Below are 26,992 nucleotides of genomic sequence, written 5' to 3'. Positions count from 1 at the left end.
GGTCTCGGGCTGGAACTAACAGGTGGGACCCTCCCCGCTCCGCTGCTGTTCCAAGTCCGGGTTGCCTCGCAGCCGGCTCAGCTGGGCGGTGCCCTGGCCGCCCAGGCGCCCCAGCCGCCCTGGCGCCCCGCTACTGGGCAGGTAAGGGATTCCCGCCGTGCGCGCCTTCTTCACAGGTCGTCCAAGATCTGTGCTCCGGCCTCCATCCCTCTGCCGCAAGGTTGTTGAGGGACGGTTTCGGAAGGAAAATAGCAAAGTGAGAAAAGTTAGGAAGTAGTTTGTGTGCGCACAGCTTGCTCCAGGCTAAAAACTTGGGTGGGTTCCCGAGGTTCAAAAAGTGAATAGGACCTGGGGAGGAGCCCGGGGCGTGGAGAGGCGTCACCAAGTTCATTGTGTGGCTGTGTCAGACCTCGCGTCCTGTTTCTCAACACCCAGGCGTTGTGTTGCGGGAACCAATTTACGAAATGAATCTCTTTTCCCGAGAACCAGGAAGTAAGGCCAGCTCCGGGCAGAGATGCTCGTGGCATGGAAAGCATTCTGGGTCTCCACAAGATTCTAATTAACTTGTCACTCTGGCTTCCAAGTTTCCAGGAAATTAGAAAGTAAAGAGGGCTGTCAGGATCAGGTAAGTACAGAATCAGATGGGAAAAGTATACCTGACAGCCTGGAGCAAGAGAGATAACAAAGGGATAAAAAGCAGACCCTGAGAAAGCGAGAAAATGCCATTTAAAATGGAAACAGATAGCTGTATTTGTGCTTGAAAAACTTACTGCCCAAGGAGCCCTAAGAGTGGAGAATATTAAAGCCAGCCTTTCCCCTTTCTAAGGGTAATCCTTGAAGAGATCGGTCAGAAAGTTCATTATCTCTTTTATTCTCTCAAGCTGAGCACTCATTTGAAGTTTGCTTTCTGCCTGTCCAGTCCAAGCTCCTGATCCTGCGGGCCAAACTTGCACCTTACAGTCTTCTCCATCCTAGTAAATGTCAGGAAACGTTCAGGCCAAAAATCTTGGTGCAATCTCCTTGCCCTTCATATCAGCACATAGGATTCTATTTGCTCTACTTCAGAAAATATACAGCATCCTAAGACTTTGCACCTTTTCTGCTACCACCCAAGCCACCAGCACCTCCCACCTGGATTGTTCGTGTACTACTAATTGGTCACTCCCTGCCTCTCCACTCTTACTCCAATATCCTTTATTCTCAGCAGCAGCCCCAGTGTCCTTTTAAGACATGAATATAGAGTGTATGTCTCCATTCTCAAAGCCTCCACTGTCTTCTCACTCAGAGGATAAACAAAATCAATACAAAGGCTATAGGCTCTAGCCTACCTCTCTCATCTAATCTGCTACTTTCCTGCTCCTTCCTCTCCAGACTTAGCATCTCCTTGCTGCTCTCAGTGGGCCCACTCCAGACCTTTACATTTAGTATTCCTTTTGTCTCCAAGCTTCTCCCACAGATATCCCAATGTCTGACTTTCCCATTTCTTCAGACCTTTAATCACATGGCACTTTTTTACTGAGGCCTACTCTGACTACCCTCTTTAAAAATGAAACCCCTTCTCTATTTTTGTCCGCACTATGTAGCATAGTATAGAGTTTATTTGCTTATTGGCTATCTTCCTCTGTTAAAAATATAAGCCCCATGAGTTCAATTATTTTTTTCATATTTTCCTAATGTTTTATCTCTAGGAACTTAGATCAGTATCCAGCACAAAGTAGACTTCAGTCTACTTTGATTTATTTATTTTAGCATTCTGAAATATTCAATATTTCAGCCTGCTTGGGATTCTCTCTCTCTCCCTCTCTGCCTCAAAATAAATAAATAAACTTGAAAAAACTAAATTAAATTTTTAAAATTAGTCTTTCATCCAACACAACTATTTTGAGTAGCTGCTAAAGCTCAATTTGGTTGGGTCCCTGCTTAGGAAAGCACACCATCTAGAAGAGAAGGCAGACACATTAAACAATAAAATATGATAATTGTTATGCTGGAAGAGTGACTGGTGACAGTTTGGAGCAAAGGAGATGATTATCAGGGAAAGCCAATAGTGCCTTTTGCATTGAGCTTGAAGAAATCCTAGGCATTTACCTGGTTGTCCTCAAGGTGATTGGGCAGTTATTTTACTGAGCCCTAAATGAATTCACCTTCTGCTTCACCAAAAAATAACGTTGTGTGAGAATTCTCCCTCTCCCTTCAAATATGTCTGTATCCAAACCTCTGCTTCCTCTTTTCAAGATTTGGAAGAATCTTCCTTCTATTCAAGGCTACATCTTCACCTATACTCTATTCACTATCCCTTTTTGTATCTTCAACCAGGCTTAACTCTAAAAGCAAATCTTAAACCAGCAGTTTTCAGGATGTTGTTGGTGTCCCCAAGTCTCTTTCAAGAGGTTTGTAGGGTCAAAATCGCTTATGAGTAAAAGATTGATTCAGAATGCAATGAACTTTAATGAAACAAAGTTCATTGATATGGTTTAGGATATTATCTTTTATCAAGGTTCACTATAGTGTCAAAGAGAAAAATCTACTTTGTGAAAAGGCTATTAAAATACTGTTTCCAGCTATGTGTCTGTGTGAAGTTGGATTTTCTTCATATATGTCAACCAAATCAATATATTGCAGCAGATTACATGCAAAAGCAGATATGAGAATTCAGCTGTCTTCTATTAAGTTGAACATTAAAGACATTTACAAAACTGTAAAATAATATCACACTTTTATTTATTTTGGAAAATGTATTTGTATCAAAATATGTATGCTAACATGTAATATGTTCATTATTTTTAATCAGTTAATGAATAAGTAATCTTTAAAGTTCTCAGTGTCAGTTTCTAAGAAGGTAACTATTGATAGATCTAACCAATATAAACAAAAACTCTTTGGAGTCCACAGAAATTTTTAAGAGTGTAAAGGGTACCAAGACCAAATTTGAGAACTGATGCCTTCTGTCTCTGCCTCTGTGTCTCCTTCCCTTCAAACCCAGATTTCTTGGAAAATGCACTTTTATCATTCACTCACTGCTCTATAAAAACTGTTCTTAAGTCATCCAGTTTCCAAATCTAACACACCCGTCAGTATTTATCAGACCTCTTTGGGTCTTTTATACCAACCTATCCCCTATTCTAGAAATCTCTGATATGCTATTGTCTTAGTTTTTTTTCTTACCTCCATGGCTAATCAATACTTTTTAAAGATTCTTCTTTCTCTTCATATTCTATATGTTCCTAATAGGCAACCTCATATTTACTTGTTGCTTCAACCAACAATTTACTTGTGAACATTTGAGAATACTCATACACTGAGCATTCTTTACTTAAACCTCTCTCCTAAGCTCCAGACCATATATCTAGCTACTTAGTGCCAAATCCCCTAGATGGTGCCAGAGGTAGATATTTCACATTTAACATGACCATGAACACTTCATTTCCTCTATCATCTAACTGCCCAAGCCAAAAAACCAGGAATCAGCTTCTGGATTTCCCTCATTCTCCTCTCCCTCTAATATCTGATGTGTCGTTAAATTATTTCAATTTGGCCTCCTAAATCTTTGAGTCTTTTTTTCCCTCCATTCCTCAACTTTTTTCAGGCTTTCATTTCTGCTGACCTAGATTATTGCAAAGTCTTCAAACTGGTCTCTTTATCTCAATATACATCCCTTCAAATTTTTTTATCCAGGAGAATCCACTTAACCAAATAAGATCTCATGACACCTTTCTTTAAAATCCTGAAATGGCTTCCTTATAACTTTTAGTAGAAAGCTTAAACTCCTTGTCTTAATATCTGAGGTGCATGATGATTTGGCCCTGCCTACCTCTCCTACCTCTTCTCTTACTACTTAATGACATGCATCCCATGCGCCAGCCATAGCAAACTCCTTGCCTGAGCCTAATCCATGTTCTCCCTGCTATTCCTACTGCTTGGAATTTCCTTTTAGGTTTATCCTCATTCCTTTTCACTCATCCTTCTAATCTCCCACCCCACCTAAATCTGTCTTGATATATTTCCTTTAGACTGCTTTGGCTTGATGCTCATTCACTGGGCATCCACACCCTGCACACCCCTCTTGTAACATTTGTCATTCACTCTTTGTATCCCCTGCTGGACTGAGAAGCTTGAAAACAAAGATTTTTCTCCTCTCTGTAGCTCCCATCACTTAGTACAAAGCCTGACATGTTTGTTTTTAATTTTTTTTTAAGGTTTATTTATTTTTGAGAGAGAGACAGAGAGACAGAGAGACAGAGCATCAGCGGGGGAGGGGCAGAAAGAGAGTGAGACACAGAATCTGAAGCAGGCTTCAGGTTCCAAGCTGTCAGCACAGACCCTGACATGGGGCTCAAACTCACAAACCCGCGAGATCATGACCTGAGCCAAAGTTGGACCCTTAACCAACTGAGCCACCCGGATGCCCCCAAAGCCTGACATGTTATTTGAACATATGAATATATGAAAGGATATGTCTTGTCTTTATAGAAAAGAGAATGACTCAAACAATGCATTGAGTTATAGAAGCAAGGACATATGGAATGAATTTTGGAGTAAGATACAGATTCGTGTACAAGTCTTCATTTACTACCTTTGTGAAGTAAAGATGTTAAAATTGTCTTCATCACTGTAAGGGTTAAGTGAAATATATGAATTACTTAGCATGGTACTAGACAACAAATTCATTCATTTCTAACATTTATCTTCAATATATACCACGTGCTAGTCACTAGTTTTATATTAGTGAATGAAAGAGCATAGTCCCTGAACTCATGGAGCTTATAATCTGATGGGGGAGGCAGGTACTAAACAAATAAATACATGATTACAGTTACATTGTGCAGTGATCAAAGACAATTAGGTAGAAGGCAGATAGACCTACTTAGATGCCATGGTCAAAGAAGGCCAAAGAGAAGAGAATATAAATATAGAGGCCTAGGATCAGGGAGACATTTGCTTCTTACTCTTTTATAGCTTCTGAATTTTGTACCACATGAATATATTTTTTACTCCAAAATTTAATTATAGTACATCTTAAAGTTAAAAATATAGGAGGATGGGGAGCCTGGGTGACTCATTTGGTTGGGCCTCAACTTCGGCTTAGGTCATGATCTCACAGTACGTGGGTTGTAGCCCCACGTCGGGCTCTGTGCTGACAGCATGGAGCCTGGAACCTGCTTCAGATTCTGTGTCTCCCTCTCTCTCTGCTCCTCCCCCGCTCATGCTCTGTCTCTCTCTTTCTCTCAAAAATAAGTAAACATTAAAAATTTTTAAAAATATATATATATGGAGGGAAGCAGAAAAATAATTGACAGAAGAATATCTAAATCTCTCTGTCTTGATGAATTAGAAGGAAAGGTTGCTACTTGCTAAAAATGAGAGGCATAGAGATCAAATAAAACCACATGGAAAGAGGGTAAGGTGTGAAATAGTCACTAAGGACAATAAGCTGAGAGAAGACAAGTAAAAGGATTAACAGCAGTGTTGAAGGCCCCATGGAAAAGGGGTCCCCATTAATTCGTATTCATACCAGTCTGCTCAGTTACCAGGTTCTCTTAGGTATATTCAGCAGTGCTGTTGTACCAGTAAAATTGTGAAATCTATCCCTGGCTGATGCTCTCCAGGGTGCAGTGGCAAAAGAAAAAGGGGAATAAGGAAATAAAGGTTTGCTCTAGAGTGTAAAGTGGTGAACCACAGGGTTTGGCTTAGTAGAGAATGAATTATGATCAGATAGGTCTGCTGGATTCAAATAATGTGGAACATTGGAAAAAGAGATATTATAGTAAAAGTTGACTATTTACCGTGTCTTTTAATGCTACTCAAATTATTTCAGTACATTTTTTTTTACTTCTACCAAAGAGTGGTGGTAAATGTTTCATAGTAAATAAATACTGATTGAGAAAAATATTTTAAATTAAAAAATAAATCTCTGTTATTTAATAGATTTGATTCCTGAATATATTCACAGGAATTTTTCCAAAAAAGTAAATTTTTTACTCCTTTGGATAAGTTATACTTGGGAAATGTCAGTGTCAGAAAAAGATTCTTCCATTTTTTATTGATAATTATAGGTAGAGAAAGTAAGTAAGAACAGAGGACAATTAAACAAATAAACCACAATTTTAATTTCTTCTTAGGATATCAGTTAGTTGACTTTGGAGTGTTTCTTTATTATGGTGTAATCAGTTGCCAACATTTCATATACTGTAGAAAAATGTGATTTATAAGCTTACAGATGTCATCACTAAAACTACTGTAAAATTTTAATGACAATTTTCCATATTTTAGGAAGAGAAGATGAATAAACCCATAACATCTTCAACATATGTGCGCTCCCTCAATGTTGGACTAATCAGGAAGCTGTCAGATTTTATTGATCCTCAAGAAGGATGGAAGAAGTTAGCGGTAGCTATTAAAAAACCATCTGGTGATGATAGATACAATCAGTTTCACATAAGGTAACCTATAAAATTCTCTTCCTTTTTAAATTCTTACATCACAATCTAGAATGATGAATAGATGTAAATACTGTCTAATGTTGCAATTCAGAAAGTAAAACTCTCTCTCTCTTTTTCCTCTGTGTGTGTGTATGATTTTTTTATTCCTTCTCCATTATGTTAGCTTGGCTAGTATTGTGATCTTGCAAATAAGTTTTTGGGTTAGAATCAAGATTCCTACTTTTACTATAGTTTTCTGTTTAGCAAGCTGAGAACAGTTCCCTCTGCCTCACACTTGTCATTTCCAGATTGAACATAAGATATTATAAGCATCTCTAGTAAAATTCTAAGTGTATAAATCTCTACTCCACCTTACCAGTGTACTTTGGGAGTTCTTCAAATTGACATTTTAAAGTTGCTTATAAATGTACACATCTATAAACAGAATTCTTAGTTCTTAGGCAGGGTTTTTCAACACTATCTTCAGATAATTTCATTCTTTGTCTACTTATCTCTGCTTGATTTAGTGTAAAATACAAGTACAGATTTTATTTTTGAAGCTGTTACTTCAGCTAAAACCTGTATCAAAATCTGTCTTTCGAAGTAAGAGGAAAAGACATTAATTTATGATTTTCAGCATTAACCTAACAAAGATCCCAAAACTTTAACTTCTGTCTTAGTCCTTCTAGGAAGTGTTTCCTCATATGAAGGATAAACACTTTAAGTTACTTGAAAGAAGTTTAAGATTAAACCTTGAAAGGCAACTTTCAAAGATAGTTTACTGATACACTATTAAAACCTTCTGGGGGCGCCTGGGTGGCTTAGTCAGTTAAGCGGCCGACTTCGGCTCAGGTCATGATTTCGCAGTCAGTGAGTTCGAGCCCCGCGTCGGGCTCTGTGCTGACAGTTCAGAGCCTGGAGCCTGTTTCAGATTCTGTGTCTCCCTCTCTCTGACCCTCCCCCGTTCATGCTCTGTCTCTCTCTGTCTCAAAAATAAATAAACGTTAAAGAATTAAAAAAAGAAAAAAACCTTCTGGAGAATGGTTGAGGCGGGGGGGGGGGGCGGAGAAAAAGCTCTTCTCTACAGATTAATGGTAACAAATAATTATTGAAAAAATGATAGAAAAGTTACCAATTTACAACCACCAATGACTAATTGCTTCATGCAAGACTCATCAGTGATGCTAAAACGACAAGATGAAAAGTTGTCAATGAACAAGATATGCATAAGATTTCAAAGTATTATCCACAGGTTACTTATGAATTATGAAGGGTAATGGTGCTTTTACAAAGAAAAAATCTGAAGTATACCTCCTTAACCGAGTAATCAAACTTTGGGTCACTAATAATGGTACAGACTGCATTATGTGCCCTCTGGATGTGATACAGTGGGAAGAACATATTGTCACCTATGTAGTGTTCTTACCCAACATTTTTAACCTGAATTTAATCATGAGGAAGTAGTCAGACAAATCTAGACTGTGAGACATTGTACAAGGTGTCTGGCTTCCACTGTAAAGCCTGTGTGCATACACATGTGCTCCTGTGCACACACATACAGGTAAAGGGAGAGGGCAAGAACACAAGTGTGACAAAGTGTTATCAACTGGTCAATTAGTGCTTCTAGGTGAAGGGTAAATGGTTGTTCATGGTATTATTCTTTCAACTTTTATGTAGGTTTGAAATTTTTCAATGTAAAAAATTTGGAGGAAAACCAGAAAAAATTGTTACATTTTTGTTAGTTTCCAAACTAATTTTTAAAGAAATAAGAACAAAAAACTGACCTGTTTTTCCTTAATTTAACTAAAATGTAATTAAGATCAAAGGAATAATTCTCCAAGTTCATGTATAGTATTGTATTTCATTAAACAGGAGGGTTTATTGAAAATCATATGACTGGGGGTGCCTGCGGAGCTTAACTGGTTGAGCATCCAACTTCAGCTCAGGCTGTGATCTCATGGTTAGTGAGTTAGAGCCCTGCATCAGGCTTGCTGCTGTCAGCACAGAGCCTGCTTCGAATCCTCTGTCTTCTGTGTCTGCCTTTCTCTTTTTCTCTCTCTCTCAAAAATAAACATTAAAACAAAATTTAAGGGGCGCCTGGGTGGCTCAGCTGGTTAAACGTCTGACTTCGGCTCGGGTCATGATCTCACGGTTTGTGAGTTCAAGCGCCATGTCAAGCTCTGTGCTGACAGCTAGGAGCCTGGAGGCTCCTTCGGATTCTGCGTCTCCCTCTCTCTCTCTGCCCCTCCCCAATTCGCACTCTGTCTCTCAAAAATAAATAAACATTAAAAAAAAATTTTTTTTTAAACTCATATGGCTAGCAGAGTTATTAAGTCAGGTAGGGAAGAAATATAGCTTAGTAGGTTGAAAGCAGACCCTTATGTCAAATGAGATCTAAATTTGGATCTCAATTTAGATACAGTTTTTTGGCTGTGTGGCTATGGGCTGGTTATTTTACCTCTTTATGCTTTGCTTTCTCATTCATAATTAGTACTACATTTGTAGTATCTTTGAGAATTAAATGAGTTTATGTGGGTGTATCCCATGGCCCACTGAGCAGATACTCAGTAAGTACTCACTATATGCTAACCTATAGTATAATCACCTTCAGCATCTTTTTCCTTTCTGCCTATCTTCCCAATTTTCTGTAATTCTGGCTGGTTCTTCTGCTGCCCCTTTCCTTTAATACTATAGGAGATGGTATGGGCCAGATAAGGGCATGAGGGAATAATTCCTATTTTCATGTTAAGCCTATTTACATACTAATTTTGTTTCTTTGTTGCTTGCTTTTAAGGAGATTTGAAGCATTACTTCAAACTGGAAAAAGCCCCACTTGTGAATTACTGTTTGACTGGGGTACCACAAATTGCACAGTTGGTGATCTTGTGGATCTTTTGGTCCAAAATGAGTTTTTTGCCCCAGCAAGTCTTTTGCTACCAGGTAAACTTGAGCATGAGTAGGGCATCAACGATTAGGGTGCAAAGGCAAGTGGCAGAAATGGGAACATGTCTTCTTACTTGGACTTTTTTCTCCTAGTAGATGAACTTTACATTTGAGACTCCTTTTCATTCTTTCCACCCTCCCCAACTCAAAAAGCACCCCAGACATAGGGCACTGTGGACTTGCTGCTGAGGAGAAGGAGGCCTCCTGACTGGGCCTGAGCCCACCATTCAAGTCAGGTAGTTTTGTGCCAGTAGGAAGTGTAGAAGGATGAAAATTAGTTTTGGGGTGTTTTTGGTTGGTTGGTTGGTTGGTTGGTTGGTTGGTTGGTTGGTTTTGTTTGTTTGTTTTTAGCTCTTGATTTTCTTTACCCTTAACCTCCACCCTCATGGGATTCCTTATTTCCCTTTGATGCCATTTATGCTAGCAGTTGTCACTTTTCAGTGTGCAATAGAATCCCTTGGGGTTCTTGTTAAACAGGTAGCTTCCTGGTTGTATCAGAATTCTTGACTTGGGTTAAGGTCTACGTTTTTAAACAAGCACTTCAGTGCTCTGATGTAGGTGGCTCATAGACTTTTTGAAAACATCGCCTTACCCTCTCTAATCACCTTAACCCCAAACTCACAAATGCATACTAGGTAGCTTATCATGTGTGCTATGAGAAAATGGGGTTGACATGTGGAAACTGAAGTGATGTCAAATGAACCAAGTTCCTAGTTTAACTTTTGGACAAACACTTTTCCGTATTGAAGAACAACTTGTGACTTCATTTGGCAGATGCTGTTCCCCAAACTGTTGATACACTACCTGCTAAAGAAGCTGTAACAGTTCCGCAGAAAGAAATGCCTCTCTGTGGCAAAGACAGGACATTTGTGTTACCTGTGCAGGATCTTGAACAAAACTATATGCCCCCTGACTCCTCAAGTCCAGAAAATACAAGTTTAGCAGGCAGTGATACACGTAAGTAACATATGCAGTGCTTTCCCCTGGCGGGTTTGTCATTAAGCCCATCACTGCTTTGAAATAAATCTCTCCTTTTGTTTGTGCACACTGGCAATAGCTCTTTGGTGGGTTTTCTTTTTTTCCCTCCTGACCTATTAAGCACCATCTTCATTGTATTAGTGTGTTATCAGTGAGTACAGTCAACAGAATATACAAACAACCATAGAAATATGAAAAAATGTATAAATATTTACATAACTTGAAAAGGTCATTTTGTAAAGAAAATAAGTGACTAGAGTTTTGGGTGGAGGACCACCAAACAGAATTCTCAAGATAAAACTTAAATTTTTAGTTTAAAATATAGCTTTACTCTCTCCTATCCTGTCTAATCCAAAGTTTAAATATTTGTGTATACATGAAATAATCAAGTTGAGAAAACACTGAAGTTATTAAAACCAATATCCTTTTTTATTGAAGCACTTTTTTTTCTTATTTCATTGACATTATAGGTTTTCACAGCTTTTCATTTTATGAATTGAAGAATGTCACAAATAACTTTGATGAAAGGCCCATTTCTGTCGGTGGCAACAAGATGGGAGAGGGCGGGTTTGGAGTTGTGTATAAAGGCTGCGTGAACAACAAAACTGTAGCAGTGAAGAAGCTTGCAGCAGTAAGTTACATCTTTAGGAGTAAAAAGAATTAAAGGAAAAAGTTGCTTCCTAGGGTGCTCTATCTTAAGCTTTACATTAGTCCTTAGGAAATACATTATTTCAGAGCATATTTTCTTTAAACATCTTCTAAGCTGGTGGTTCTGAACACTTAAAATTTTGCTGAAAGCTATGGATCCTGTCCCTACAAAAATGTAGTTATGGGCATACACATATAATTGTATATATAATTTTGGAAGAATCACAAAATAAAGTTGAGAAGCCCTGTTCTACATAGTGCTTTTATGCATAATCAAGATTAAAATGGGAAGACACTAAGAGAATTTTGTAAAAATAACTTTCTTATGTTACTGTTCTCATTTAAAAATGAAGTTTAAAAATTACACAGTAAGAAAAAAGATTGAAAAAATTCTTGTCTAGATCCCTCATTCCCATTGCTACTAGAGTGTTCAGCATGTAGTTGATTTGTTATATTATAAATCTGTTATTATGTTTTAGAAATATCCATATAATACATATTTATATGATAAAAATAGTCACCCATTGTCATATACAGTACAAATACTTTTGCAGGTTTTGTTGTTCTTTTTGCCTTCAGATTTGCTTATGTTTTCTTACAGCAAATTTTTTCTTCAGAATGTTTATACAATGAAGTCTCACATTATTTCATTTTGTTCCTACAGTAACTGAGACTTATATGGTTATATGGTTTTTAAGGTTTTTTTCCTTCTGCTAACTAGCCATAGGACCTTAAACAAATCAGTAATATTTCCAGTTCTCGGTTATTCTACAGAAGGGAGAGAATAATGCCTTACTATTTTAAAGAAAGCAAGATCAGCCAGGCAATCGCTTGTGCCTCCTTCTAGCTTTAGGAGCCTTAAGGTTATCATGTTGTATTATATTACATATTATTTTTTCAGATGGTTGACATTAGTACTGAAGAACTGAAACAGCAGTTTGATCAAGAAATAAAAGTTATGGCAAAGTAAGTTAATTTGACAGTGTGGTATAATGGAAAAGAGCAGGACAAGAAGCAGGGGGCCTGGTTTCTTACCCAGAGTATGCCGTGAACTAGTGATATTTTCAGATATGTAAAATTAAAATAAAGGGTTCAGATTAGAGGAATTGAAAGAATTTTGACTCTATAATTCTGTGACTGCATATGCTTATATGCCTGTAGATAAAACAGCAGTTATTATTTTAAATCATAGCAAAGTTACAAAGGATTTCAAATATCTTCCATTATCCTCTGCTGCTCCCAAAATTCATGACAGATAAATTATAGAGATACAAAAAAAAAAAAAAAAATTATAGAATAATAGGCCCTTAGATAACAACCCTAAACCAGGAAAAAGTTATATGCCAGAATGCTTAGAAAATTTTGACCCAGTATGCTTGAAAATTGTTGGGTGTCTTCAGGAAGAATAAGGGAAACAAATCAGGAAATTATTCTAATAATTGTAGTGCAGTGTATTTTATGTGTGTGGCCTCATTTAATCCTCATAAAGGTTATTGTAACCTCCCTACCTTTTTTTTTTCATTGAGATTTAGAAACATTAAGTAACTTGCCCGAGGCCACATAGCCAGTAAAAATCAGATCTGCCTTTCATATTAGGATCTGATTCCAGAGCTTGACCTTTTTTCTTTTTACTTTTTTTTAAATGTATTTTTTTAATATTGAAATGTAATTGACATACAGCGTTCTATTAGTTTCAGGTGTACAACATACCGATTCGGCAGTTCTCTACATTACTCAGTGCTCACCACCATAAGTGTAGTCACCCTCAGTCACTATACAATTCTAATGAGATTTACCAGTTTATACTCAGTTACACCCATTGCTATAAATTACCGATTCTAGTTGCTTAACCTCAAGAAAGAAAGAACAGACTGGAATTAATTCAGTGACAGTAAAAATAATGCATACTGATTAAAAAAAAAAAAACAACAAAAAACCTCTTTCAGGATTTTGTTCCCCCTACTCTAACACCGACTCTCCAATCCTAAAAGTAATTTGTCCAAAGTAGATAATCTACGAAATACGGGAATATATATTTACAGTAATAAAAATCATCCCTTAAATATATCACTCAGAGATAACCATGACTAATATTTTGATGTACTTGCCTCATGATGTGTGTATACGATTTTCCCATGTCATTAAAAATAATTTTAAAACATTTTGTTATCATACATTAATTTCAAGGTATTATATGTTAATTATTTGGCATATATGATGATTATATTTTATTTAACCATTACCCTACTAGGTTAATTTCTAATTTTCAGCATTACAAATTAAAGCTCCATTAAATCTTGTTGTACATAAATCTTTAAATGCAGCTCTGCATATTTCATCAGGTAGAGTCCTAGAAGAATTACTCATTCAGAATTCATGAGCTTCTTAAAAACTTTTCAAGTACATGTCCAAATAAGGCTTTATAAATAGTGATTTATACTCCTGCCAGCAATGTATTACAATGTCAAATTTCACCTTTACCTCACCACCGTTGAATATTATCACTGTTTTTTAACAAGTACCAATTTTTGGATCTTACTAGCAAAATAACCCTGGCCAAGTTTCTTAACTGTCTATTCATTAGTTTTTTCATCTATAAAATGGGATAATAGTGTTTACTTCATTAAGTTATTGTGAGAATTCAATAAAACAAAGCAGGTAAATCATTTATTGCAGTGCCTTGTATATAGTATAGTCATCAAATGTTGCCAACTCATTTTAAAAATGTGCCAGTTTGGTGGAAAATAGAGCACTTACTGTTTTAATTTGTACTTCTTAAAATATTTATGAGGACAGACTGATTTCAAATTAAAGTCTGATTTGAAATAATGAAATGTCAGAATTTTAGATGATATTGAATCAAAATGAGTAAGCACGTGGATGGAATGTTATCATGTTCTAAGTATATTTCTAGGCTCTCATGTATTTGCTCATTCAATTCTCAGAGCATTCGTGTTATGTAATCGGTATTACTATCCACATCTGGTAAAGTTGCTGAAGTTCAGTGAGGTTGTTAACCTGTTAACTGTTAATTTGGCCTATAGGTCAAATATCCAGAGGGTGGCAAAGCTAGGCTTTAAACTTAGGACTTTGCCCACTTTTCTTTCTACTTTGCCTTGGAAACCTAAGGTTTTGTTATGTTTCAGCTCTCTTTAATTTTATTCAAGTATATAAAGAAACTCAAATTAGGTTATAAATAACATATCATTAAAGATCAGAAATGTGTAAATTAGATGTGGTTAAAGATCACACGTCTATAAATCAGTGCTTTGGATATGTTAAAAAGTTCTTGAAAAGATTGTCATACCAGTTTCAGCAGACTTGTTGAAATCTTGCCTGTACTGTCATTGAAAATTGTGCTACGCAAAGGTAAATATCAACCCAAGTCCTTAACCAAACTGTCACAAGTTCCAAAGTTCTAAAGTATTGAGCTTTTACTATAAAATGGAAAAAGGGGTTGCTTCTAATGTTGATCAGTATTGTCTGAAAGAACTGTTTGCAGAAAATTATAAGCGGTTGTAATAAATATACATACTATAAACATACATATTATAATATAATGATACATAGCATATCAATATTTTCTTACTCCTTTTTTTCTGTTAAAGTTCCAAATTGAATAACCTTCAACCTACAGCTGAATGTATGTATGTATCATAATAATTTTGAGTGCAAAATTATTTGTCGTAGGTGTCAACATGAAAACTTAGTAGAACTACTTGGTTTCTCAAGTGATGGAGATGACCTCTGCTTAGTGTATGTTTACATGCCCAATGGCTCATTGCTGGACAGGCTGTCCTGCTTGGTAAGATATTTGTTCATCATATTGCTTGGCTTTCTGTTTATGTGTTGGAATATGAATATTCACTTTGTGACAAGGTTATTTGAACTACATTAATCTTAATATTTTTCTTGTTCTTTGAAAATTATACAGCTGATAGGTAAACAACTGGGATTGCCATTCTATTAGGTAATAATCTTAAACATAAAATTATCAGTCAAGACTAGTCTTTGAAGATGCTCTTATATATTTTTATTGTCAAATAAGAAATGGTAACTCCAGTTTGATCTTATTGAGAGATTATTTTTGAACAGTTTTTAAAAATTGCAATTCTAAATCTGGGTGATATGATATCATTTTCAGCCGTTGCTGAGAAAGTTGTTCTTTTTTTTAATGGGTTGGTTTCTTATTTTATAAGGATGATACTCCACCACTTTCTTGGCATATGAGATGCAAGATTGCTCAGGGTGCAGCTACTGGCATCAGTTTTTTACATGAAAACCATCATATTCATAGAGACATTAAAAGGTAAATGCTACTCTTAAAAAGCTTTTGGAGAACCATCTTTAAAAAATAACTTGCTCTAGGGGCGCCTGGGTGGCTCAGTTGGTTGAGTGTCCGACTTCAGCTCAAGTCATGATCTCGCGGTCTCTGAGTTCAATTTCAAGCCTCGGGTCAGGCTCTGTGCTGACAGCTCGGAGCCTGGAGCCTGCTTCCCATTCTGTGTCTCCCTCTCTCTCTCTGTCTCTCTCTCTGCCCCTCCCCTGATCATGCTCTGTCCCTCTCTCTCTGTCAAATGTAAACAAACATTTAAAAAAAATTTTTTTAAAGAATAACTTGCTCTCACTCTTTCAATTCATATTCATATGCATGTCTTAACTTATGGCACCCCATGAAAGGTCTTCTCATTAAGATGTTCTATAATTTCCTTTATTACAAACCCAGTGATCTATTTTTAGTGCTCATCCTACATAGCCTTTCTTTTTTTTTTAATAGCATGGCATTTTGTTTTTCTTGACCACTTTTACCTTGTCAAAATTATTTTCGAGGTCACCATTATTTTCTGAATCACTTTCATCCTCCATGGGTGCATTTCAGGTCTCTTTCTTCTTACATAAGTAACAAATATTAATTGAGCACCTACCATATGGTAGGCACTGAAGATAATATATTTAGCAAAAGTAGCACTTGTTGCATTTGACATCAGACGAATGATCACAAGATCATAAAAAACTTTAGTGTGCAGTATACAGTATTTAATATAAATATTAGTATAAAGAAGTGTTCTCTGAGGATGTGATATTTTAGCAGAGATCCAAAGAATGAGTGGGAAATAAGTGGGCTCAAGTTGAGGGTGGCTAAAGAAGGTAGGGAAAACAGCATTCTGCATTTGTGAAACCAGTGTTGAGAGGGAGCATGGGGTCATGATGAATTAATTACAGGAAGTGAAACGAACACAGTTATAACTGAAGTGCAGAAATGGAAGGAATGATTGATACAAGATAAATTTATAGAAATCAGCAAGGAGCTAAACCCTGTAGGATTTAATAGACTAAGGTAAGGACTTTATTTTTATCATCAAATAACCAGATGCCGTTGAAGAATTATAAGTAGGGATGTGGCCTCCTGTTTAAGTTTTGAGAAGGTCACTTTGACTCTCAGTGTAGAGAACAGTTTGTAAGAAGGGAGAGTTAGGCTTTCACAGAAGTCTTGGTGATAGCTGTTCATATCAAAAGAAGTGGGCAGATTTGAGAGATTTAAGATAGCAGAACCTGCTGATATCTTGGCTGCAGAGGGGTCAGGAAGAGGGACATGTCAGGAATGACTCCTGGATTTATAGCTTCCTGAATTGCATTCTGGGATGATGTGTGGAAGACGACCAGGTTGAGGGTTGAGAATATGAATTCTCTTTTGTACATGTTATGTTTAAGATTCTCTTAAGATATAGAAGTAGAGATGTTAAACAGACAATGTGATATACAGATTTGGACCTGAAAGAAGTCTGAGCTGAAGACATTAAATTTGTGCATTACTTGCATGTAGGCGATAATTGAAGACCTGTCATATGATTGTATTCACTTAAGGAGAGATAGAGATTAAGAAAAGGTCCCAAGATTTAGTCCTAAGGAACTTTAAGACTTGATGGCCAACTAGAAGAGCATGATCCCTAAGGAATCTAAGAAAATAGGCATAGAAAGGTAAGATGAGAACCAGGAAAGTGTGGTATCCGTGAAAATAAGGAAAGAGAGCATTTCCTAAGAAGTATTAGTCAAAAATATCAGTTGCTTTCTGGAAGTCAGGATGAGGATTGAAAATAACCATTTGATTAGTGCCCTGAAGGTCATTAGTATCTTTACAGACCTCTGTTTCCACACGTAGCAATTGGGCAGAATTCAGCTTGTAGTTGAGGAGAGAGAAAGCTGGAGAACTGAGATGTGAGTGTAGACAAGTCTTTTAAGACATTTGGATAGTGAAGAATGATCGCTGAAAATAATATGTCACTCAGGAAACCTTTTTTTTTAGATGGTGAAGACTAAAGCATGCCTATGGGAAGAGGGAGATGATAAGTAGAAGAAAGAAGAAGATAATTTATAGAGTAAGGTTCCTGAGAATTTAGGACGGAGTCCAGATAAAGGGATCAAGCTTGGATGACAGGACAGGCACTCTCTCTCATCCCTTACATATTGGTGCATTTCCTCATGTTCTCACCTCCTGTCTCTTCTGTTCTCACAACATATTCTTGCTGACTGACATTATATTGACTTCACCTACTATCTATTTGTGGGTGACTCTATCATCATCTGTATCATCAGCCTCCAATCCTATATTTTCAGTATCTCCAGGCCAAAGATACCTCACCTGGATGTCCCACAGCAGCCTCCAAGTTAACATGTCAGAAATCAAATTCATTTTCTCTTCCAAACCAATCTTCCTCCTATATTCTCTTCCTGATTAAATGAAGTCACTATTCATCCTGTCTCCCAGCTAGTCTTTCTCATTCCTCATATCAGACTAATTACAAAGTTCCTTTGAACATGCCTCAAACTTTTCAGCTCCTTTTCACCCACAATGTTCTTTCTTTATCTAGACTCTATCTCTTATTTTATTACAAGCTTTCATGGTCAGCCTTTAACCAGTCTGTACCAGTTCTCTTCCATTCACTACTACATTGGCCAGGTAGTGTTCCTAAAACTCAGGTGTAATAGCGCTAATTCATTACTAGGAAACTTTCACTGGCGTCCTGCTATCACAGAATGAAGTTCATATTCTCTCCATGTTCCATGGGCACCAGCTTCTTGAAATTGATCACATGCTTTTGTTTTCATCACTATGTACGTGTTGCTCCATTTGCCAAAATACCTTTTCCCCTCATTTAACCATCACCTTCTAACAATCCTTTAAGCACACTGTTTACCCTGTCTTTAGAATTTTCTCCAGTTCTTCCAGGCATTTAGTTGTTCTCTCAGCGTTTTGTACATAACATCGCCATTGTGGAATATTTTTTGGATTTTTAAAATTAGGTATATACCTTTGTCATGGACAAGATTTGAAAACTCCCCTTCTATGCAGCACTGAGATCAAATACTATTATACATAGCAAGTCCTTGATAAAGTTTTATTGAATGTGAGTATGTGTGTATGAGTGAATGTGTGTAATGAATGAATGAACCTTTTAGCCATGTTCTTTCCTCTTTGAAAGTTATCAGATAGTACAAAAAAAGAGAGAGAGGGAGAGAATAATACCTGAACCTAATATAATACTTCATGTTAACTATACTGGAATTAAAATTAAAAACTTAAAAAAAAAGAATAAAGAGATGAATAATTAAGATACTTTGTTTGGAAATTTGTTCTTAAATGAGTTTGGAAATGTTAGGAAAGGAATTTAAGACTGGAGCTTTAGGAGACTGAGGGATATTTTCCCAAAATAAATTATTTGTGAAACAATGAAATTATCTCTCACTATTGTGGACAGTTTTATTTCATTTATATTCTTCTAAAATTTTTCCTCAAGAAACAAAAAGGAAAAAGAAGACAATTATTTCTCTTTAGCTTCAATCTGAAGTCTAGATTTGTTTACACGAATTTCAGGCTTTTATGATGTGTATTATAAAATAGTCTACTCTGTAAATATGTACGTATGTTCATACACCTGACTGTTTGACTTGCTTGAAAAGAAAAATATTATTTTCTTCAAACTTTACTTTATTTCAGTGCAAATATCTTACTAGATGAAGACTTTACAGCCAAAATATCAGACTTTGGGCTTGCACGGGCTTCTGAGAAGTTTGCCCAAACAGTCATGACTAGCAGAATTGTGGGAACAACAGCTTATATGGCACCTGAGGCTTTACGAGGAGAAATAACACCCAAATCGGACATATACAGCTTTGGTGTGGTAAGTTTCACATATATAATTCGTAACAATAATCATTCTGGCTATAACTGTGAAGTTGAAGTAGAATATTTTGAACACACCTGTCTTTCTTAGCTCTCTTATGTAAGTATGTATATTGTTTACTTTAACCTTTAGTTAAACGAGAAAGTCATAAAAGCTTCTCCAAATTTGTAAACTTTTAAATTGGTTTCTGAAGTTACTGTAAGAAATGACTTTTTTAGCACACTATCCTCACAAATTAGTATGAAGCTTAAATTAGTGCATAAAGCAAATCATATACAGCATGTATTTTACTGTCAGTTTTTAAATGAAATATTTTTTAACAGATGTACACTTTGGCATTTTCTGATCTACTGGTCTGTTCCTAATAACTTTTAATATGGAGTGAGTGGAAATGGTTGGAGAAGTTAGGTGCTACTTGATCTTATTTTTGCGCGTATGTTTCCTATGTGGAAATTTAACTTCATAGCACTGTGTTGTTAAGGCACAGAGTTGTAGGATAGGCCTAAACTTTAGAAAATAATATTCTAAAAGCCAGAGACAATTATTCTTGTGAAGAATCCCCTGCAAGACAGGGGACAGAATGTCTAGAATACATAGTGAGTTGAGCTGATTGTTTAGTAAGTTGACAATCGAAAAGTACTGCTTGTGGGGATTGCTGGAACCCAAGGTTTCTGTGAGGGAATGATGGTGAGAAATGATCACAGCTCATGTCCTTTCTGCTTTAATGCCTGAAAGGCATAATGCAATGTGTGGAAATGATTAATCAGATTTCATAATCAAGATCCATATTCTGTCTAGTTTCTATATGTTGTGTTGAGTGTTACAGTAATGGATCTTTTTTTTGTCTTCATAGGTTTTATTAGAAATAATAACTGGACTTCCAGCTGTAGATGAATACCGTGAACCTCAGTTATTGGTAATTGAAAGACTCATTTTTTCCAGTCCTTTTCTTTTGCATTTATAATCTAAATTTGTATGGGTAAGTTTGTCATCTAGATATGTCACTTTCTATTGGCAATTTTTCCATTGGCAATTACCCAGTGGCATATGGAAAAAGCATAACAGACTTCTAATCTCAGTTCTGCCATGAAGGATTTGTGAAGCTTGGTAAAGTCACTTATATATTCTATGTTCTGGTTTCTTTGTGGGTAATATCAGAATAGAACTATATAATCTTTTAGGTCTTCTCCAGTATTTTGTTGTTGTTGTTGTTACTTTCAGGATGATTACTAACAGACTTTTCAGCTCAGAGAGAAAAAACAATATTGCTTCCTTTCACATTTGTATCAGAATAGAATTATTGGTAAAATTTGCTATCTATTTCTATTATGGAGTATTTTATTTTTATTTTATTTATTTGTTTGTTTATTTTTTATTTGAGGGAGAGAGAGCAAGAAAGTGTGAATTGGAGTGAGGGGCAGTGGGGAGAGAGAGAGGGGGAGGGAGAGAGAGAAGGAGAATCTTAAACAGGCACAACACTCAACACAGAGCCCAATGTGGGGCTCAATCCCACGACCCTGGGATCATGACTTGAGCCAAAATCAAGAGTCGGACGCTCAACCAACTGAGTCACCTAGGCACCGCTATGAAGTATTTTAATTATAAAATTATGATAGAAAACATTACCTGTGTATTATATTCGGCATTCGTTGGCAATTACATAAATAGACTAACTGAATGCTAAAGTTATGAGAAAATTATGCCTTGCCCCTTTTTTCCCCATATAGTAAATTTTAAGAAGTTAGAGGGTCTTTTTATAAAATTAAATATTTACAAAAATCTTTTGTAAACTAAAGATTACAGAAATACTATCATGTATAAGCTTTTCTTAAAATTAAATATCTACTCTGACTTTCTTCTAATTTATGTGTTCTAATGAGACAAACCAGTGTGAAAAATTCAGATAATACATGAATAACAGATTATTTCCCTATGGAGATTAGAAAGTCAAAAGCTATGTTTGCTCAAGAGTTTGGTATCATACTCTTTTAAGAAAAGCCATAAGTATGATATCTGTATATTATAATATTGTTACTGGTGTCCCTTAATAAAAAGTACATTATAAAGCTTTCCATGGTTTCCCGGATATGTACTATTCCAGTATTATATATTATATAACATTTCGCATTAAGTTATATTTACAGAACATAATATTATTGTGAAAAGTTATTATTTGTATATATATATTTATATTATTGTATTATCTACATAATAATTATATCTTCTATATAATATATAGCTATATATAGCTATATATATGTTATTATAGTGTATGTACATTACTTACTGTGTGTTGGACATCAGGAAGGAAGCCTCAGCTGCAGATACAATGTTTTGGAACCATTAGTGTCCAAGTGTAGATAAAGCTTTGGGTGTGGATGGGATTATACAGAGAAAGTGTATAAATTAAAAATACAGGGGTGCCTGGGTGACTCAGTGGGTTAAGTGTGCGACTTCAGCCCCGGTCATGATCTGAGCTTCGTGGGTTTGAGCCCTGCATCAGGCTCTGTGCTGACAGCTCAGAGCCTGGAGCCTGCTTCAGATTCTGTGTCTCCCTCTCTCTCTGCCCCTCCCCTGCTTGTACTTTGTCTCTCTGTCTCCCAAAAATAAATAAACATTAAAATTTTTTTTTTTTTTAAAAACAGTACAGTTGGGGTGCCTGTGTGGCTCAGTTGGTTAAGCATCTGACTTCAGCTCAGGTCATAATCGCATTGTTCATGGGTTCAAGCCCCACGTCGGGCTCTGTACTGACAGCTCAGAGCCTGGAGCCTGCTTCAGATTTTGTGTCTCCCTCTGTCTTTGCCCCTCCCCCACTAGTGCTCTGTCTCTGTCTCTCAAAAATAAATAAATGTTTAAAAATTAAAAATAAATAAATAAAAATACAAGACAGTTAAAAAAAACTAAAAGAACTCTCCTTTTTTTTTTTTTTTACTGTGTAATTTATACTTTTTAAGCAAAGCCTACCTGTCTAAAAGCCTAAATCCTTTTCCCTCAGACTTTTTCTCCTTTAATATATTATGAAAGACTCAAACCTTTGGTTTGAGTAAGGATGAAATACAGAAAAACACACAGTCCATCTCAGTCCTAACCTTTATGCATGATCATATAATAATGAAAATCATAAAACTTCAGGGAAGATTATACCCTTTTACTTACTCTTAAGGTGTGCATGCAAGATGGCCATAAAGTAGTAAGACTTTATTACAAATATAACCAAAATGGAGTGAGTGAGCCTTGAAAGAACCTTTACATCACTAGATTCTGCCATCACCCAAATGCTTTCAAAATTCTTTTTTTTTTTAAATGTGTATTTATTTATTTATTTTGAGAGAGAGAGATGGAGAGCGGCAGAGAGAGAGAGAGGGAGAGAATCCCAATCAGGCTCCACACTGTCAGCACAGAGCCCAATACAGGGCTCAAACCCATGAACCATGAGATCATGAACTAAGCCAAAACAAAGAGTCAGAAGCTTAACTGAGCCACCCAGGCGCCCCTTAAAATTCTTCTGGAAGAGTTTCTGGAGGGTTTACAATTGACCTCACATAAGTAGTCTTTTCCATGATAATAGTTTCCTAGGGCTGCCGTAAGAAATTGGGACATAAAATAACAGAAATTTATTCTTTCATAGTTCTGGAAGCAAGAAATCTGAAATCAAGGGGCTGTCAGGGCCATATTCCCTCTGGAGGCTCCAGAGGAGATTCTTGCCTTGCCCCTTCCAGCTTCTAGTGGCTGCTGGCATTCCTTGACTTGAGGCCACATCATTCATTTCTGCCTCTGTGGTCACACTGTCTTCTCTGTGTCTGTTTTCTTCTCTTCTCTGTCTCTTCTACAGATGCTCGTCATTGGATTTAGGGCCCACGTGGATAACCTAGGATGATCTCATCTCAAGATGCTTAATGACATCTGCAAAGACCTTTTCTTCAAATAAAGTCATAAGCATAGATTCTGGGGATTAGGACTTGGACATACTGTTTTCAGGGCCATCACTTGACCCACTACATCATCCTAGTTCTATGTCTCTCTCCCTTTACAGTACTTTTTTATCATGGCCCTGTCCCCTTTTTCCTTCTACCTCTTTATCTTTGATTCAATAATTTGAGTACCTATAGACAAGTGTGCCTGTCCAGGGAGGAGGATTTTGGGTCCAGAAATTGGAACTGCATTATCAGGAGCACATCAAGAAGCAAATCACCTTGGGCGAGCAGCCTGGTAAATGCTGCCAATGGGAACATGAGCGCAATTAGCTCAGCAACAGAAATACAAAAATTAGAAGGCAAATGGCCGAAAGTATCTAAAAGGTATGTATGTACCTAGGTATGAATAGATGTATAAATAGACAAATAGGGTTTCTCCTGTATGTCTTTAATTCTTAGTAAGGTTATAGAAATAGACAGTAAAATAAGAGTACATGTTGTTATGAAGTAGATGAAATAAGTCCATTTACATTCTGATTTCTCTCACTTTTCTTTGAAACTCCTACTAAAGTTTTAACATTTGTTTTAAAGCTAGATATTAAAGAAGAAATCGAAGATGAAGAAAAGACAATTGAAGATTATATTGATACGAAGATGAATGACATTGATCCCATTTCCATTGAAACCATGTATTCTGTTGCCAGTCAATGCTTGCATGAAAAGAAAAATAAGAGACCAGATATTAAGAAGGTACTGGTTTTTTATATTTATTGAAAAAGTGAAGAAGGTAGGGTTCATCTTTTTTTTCCTAAGTGTACATTTCAAACCAACCCTTTAATGCATTTTTTTTTTGTTGTTTTTTTCTGTCTTTATGAAAGGTTCAACAGCTGCTGCAAGAAATGACAGTTTCTTGAAACTTCACTGGAAGACTCTTGGTTTTTTATATACAGCTATGTAAAACAGTTTTTAAACTAAATTTTTGTTATAAACATTCTTTTTTACCTTTAACAAGGCAGCATGGAGCATGGAACCCCCACACACATATATATATAGAACAACAAAAGTAGAGCCACTGTATCGACCCCAATCCCTGGCTTTTTAGTGTCACCCTCAGTTCTTGAGTAATCCCTAAGACCTCGCCTTAGAACCTCACCAAACATGGTTTGAAAACCATAGAATTAGCAATAAAGGGGACTGGACTATAGGGTGAAAAGACCCGAAGCTGAAGCCCTAACTCCACTACTAATTTGCCATAGAGCTTTGGACAATCCCTTAACAGCTTTGAGCCTTTGTTTTTCCACTGGTAACATTAGGCTAATTATCTATTGTGCTTCTCTGACAGGTAGTCCTGGAAATCCAATGATGCAGACTATGTACAAGCACTTTGTAACATGTAAAGTGATGTAAAATTTAAAGTTTATGTAGATGTTTATACAATCCAATTACAGTCGTTTGTTTATAGGATTGTGTTCACAGTGTGTTTTTTGAGAGAGAGAGAAAGCTTGCATGAGTGGGAGGGGGCAGAGAGAAAGATAGAGAATCCCAAGCAGACTTCGCACAGTCAGCACAGAGCCTGACATGGGGCTTGATCTCTCGAACCGGTGACATCATGATCTGAGCTGAAATCAAGAGTAGGACGCTTAACCAACTGAGCCACCCAGGTGCCCCACAATGTACTATTTTAAGCATTCACCACTAACCAAATATTACCTGATGATATGGTCATTATTAGATTATGTTATATGGCAACATATTCCATAATGATGGAATTTTGCAGATGTTGGTAAGGCCCCTAATCTGCTGACTTTGAGTATCAACAGACAGACTGTGCTGGGCAGGCCTGACCTAATAAGATGGTTTCTTACAAGAAGTCTGAGACATTGTCCTGTGGGCCTTGAAGAAGGAAGCTACCGTGTTGTAAGAAGGCCACATTGGCTAAGATCTACGGGTGGCCTTCTAGGCTAAGGGCTACCTTCCAGCTGTTAGCCAGCATAAAAAACTGGGACCTGGGTTGTATAACCACAAGAAACTGAATTCTTCTAGAAAGAACAACTGTTTTTTGAACCATATTTCTGACCCACTGGTTTGCTAGCTAGCCAACTAAAAATTTTTAATTTTTAATTTCTCTCGTTATGTTCTATGAAAACCACTCAGGTAATAGGAACAATTGATAAATGTTTTGCCTTACTTTTGTGACATATAATTAAGAGAAATTTAAGACATTCTAAAGCATTTATTGCTCTGTCCACTTTCTGGTCCTATATAAAATGCTCATAGATCTCAGCTATCTGTAGTCCTTTTTTTTTTTCACTTTCAAAACACAAGCATACCTCAGAGGTATGAAAGTTCGGTTCCAGACCATCACAATAAAGTAGGTATCACGATAAAGTGAGTCAAATAAATTTTTTGGTTTGCCAATGCATATAAAAGTTATGTTCATTCTATCCTGTAGTTTATTAACTGTGCAATAGCATTATGTCTAAAAAATAATGTACTTACCTTAATTTAAAAATACTTTATTGCTAGAAAAGGCTAACTATCATCTTAGCTCACAGGGAGTTATAATCGTTTTGCTGGTGAAAGGTCTCACCTCCATGTCGATGGCTGCTGACTGATCAGGTGGTGGTTGCTGAAGGTTGGGGTGGCTGTGGCAATTTCTAAAAAGAAGACAACAGTGAAGTTTCCCCATTGATTGACTTTTCCTTTCACAAACAATTTCCCTGTAGCATGCAATACTGATTACTAGCATTTTACCTACAGTAGAATGTCTTCCAAAATTGGAATCAATCCTCTCAAACCCTTCCACTGCTTTATCAGCTAAGTTGATGTAATATTCTAAATCCTTTGTTGTCATTTCAACAATCTTCACAGCACCTTCATCAGGAGTAGATTCCATTTCAAGAAACCACTTTCTCTGCTCATCCGTAAGAAGCAACTCATTTGTTTAAGTTTTATCATGAGATTGTACCAATTCAGTCACAACTTAAGACTCCACTTCTACTCTTGCTCTTTCCATCACAACTGTACTTCCTCCACCAAAGTTTTAAACCTCTCCAAGTCACCCATGAGGGTTGGAATCAACTTCTTCCGAATGCCTGTTAATATTATTTTGACATCTTCTCATGAATCATAAATGTTTTTAAATGCATCTAGAATGGTAACCCTCTCCAGAAGGTTTTCGGTTTACTTTTCCCAGATCCATCAGAAGAATCTATAGCAGAAGAACCTTATGAAATGTATTTCTTAAATAATAAGACTTGAAAGTCAAAATTACTCCTTGATCCATGGCCTGCAGGCATGACTACAACGTTAAGCTCCTTATACATCACCATCAGAGCTCTTGCATGACCAAGGGAATTGTCAATGACCAATGAAATGTCAATATTTTGAAAGGAACCTTTTTTTTCTGAGCAGCATGTCCTAACAGTGGGCTTAAAATAGTTAGTAAACATGTTGTAAACAGATGTGCAGTCATCCAGGCTTCATTGGTCCGTTTATAGAGCATAAGCAGAGTAGATTTAGTATAATTCTTAAGGGCCCTAGGATTTTTGGAATAGTAAATGAGTACTGGCTTCAACTTCAAGTCACCAGCTACATTAGCTTCCAACAAGTGTCAGCCTGTCGTTTAAAGCTGTGAAGCCAGGCATTGACTTCTTCTCTCTAGCTATGAAAGTCCCGCATGACATCTTACAAAAGAAGGCTGTTTCCTCTACACTGAAAATGTATTGTTTAGTGTAGCCACCTTCATTAATTATCTTGGCTAGATCTTCTGGAGAACTTGCTGCAGCTTCTACATCAGCACCTGCTGCCTCACTTTGCACTTGTATGTCATGGAGATGGGTTTGTTTGTTTGTTTTACTTGAACCTCAGAAACCAGCATCAGTTAGCTTTAAACTTCTTCTGAAGC

At 36.6% G+C, this 26,992-nt stretch overlaps 1 protein-coding gene across 3 annotated transcripts; it reads left to right on the top strand.

Annotated features, from left to right (window-relative positions):
• Positions 1-24,547, top strand: IRAK4 (interleukin 1 receptor associated kinase 4). 3 transcript variants are annotated; one of them, XM_040488391.1, is made up of 12 exons: positions 1-141; positions 6,271-6,440; positions 9,214-9,359; positions 10,137-10,319; positions 10,811-10,971; positions 11,890-11,954; positions 14,679-14,793; positions 15,188-15,297; positions 18,985-19,168; positions 20,025-20,087; positions 23,677-23,835; positions 23,964-24,547. In XM_040488391.1, the coding sequence occupies exons 2-12, from the start codon at positions 6,280-6,282 to the stop codon at positions 23,997-23,999; spliced, it is 1,383 nt and encodes a 460-aa protein (XP_040344325.1). In that variant the 5' UTR covers positions 1-141; positions 6,271-6,279; the 3' UTR covers positions 24,000-24,547. The 3 variants fall into 3 exon arrangements, with proteins under 3 accessions (XP_040344325.1, XP_040344326.1, XP_040344327.1); XM_040488392.1 differs by lacking the exon at positions 1-141 and adding an exon at positions 520-625; XM_040488393.1 differs by lacking the exons at positions 1-141; positions 9,214-9,359 and having other exon boundaries at positions 6,327-6,440.
• Positions 24,548-26,992: the final 2,445 nt, after the last annotated feature.

This window comes from Herpailurus yagouaroundi, unplaced genomic scaffold (genome assembly GCF_014898765.1).
Source record: "Herpailurus yagouaroundi ecotype Mexico unplaced genomic scaffold, PumYag 166, whole genome shotgun sequence".
In the NCBI taxonomy this organism is placed as follows: Eukaryota; Metazoa; Chordata; class Mammalia; order Carnivora; family Felidae; genus Herpailurus; species Herpailurus yagouaroundi.
Note: the sequence above shows the minus strand (reverse complement) of the source record. Positions and strands in the feature narration are given on the sequence as shown.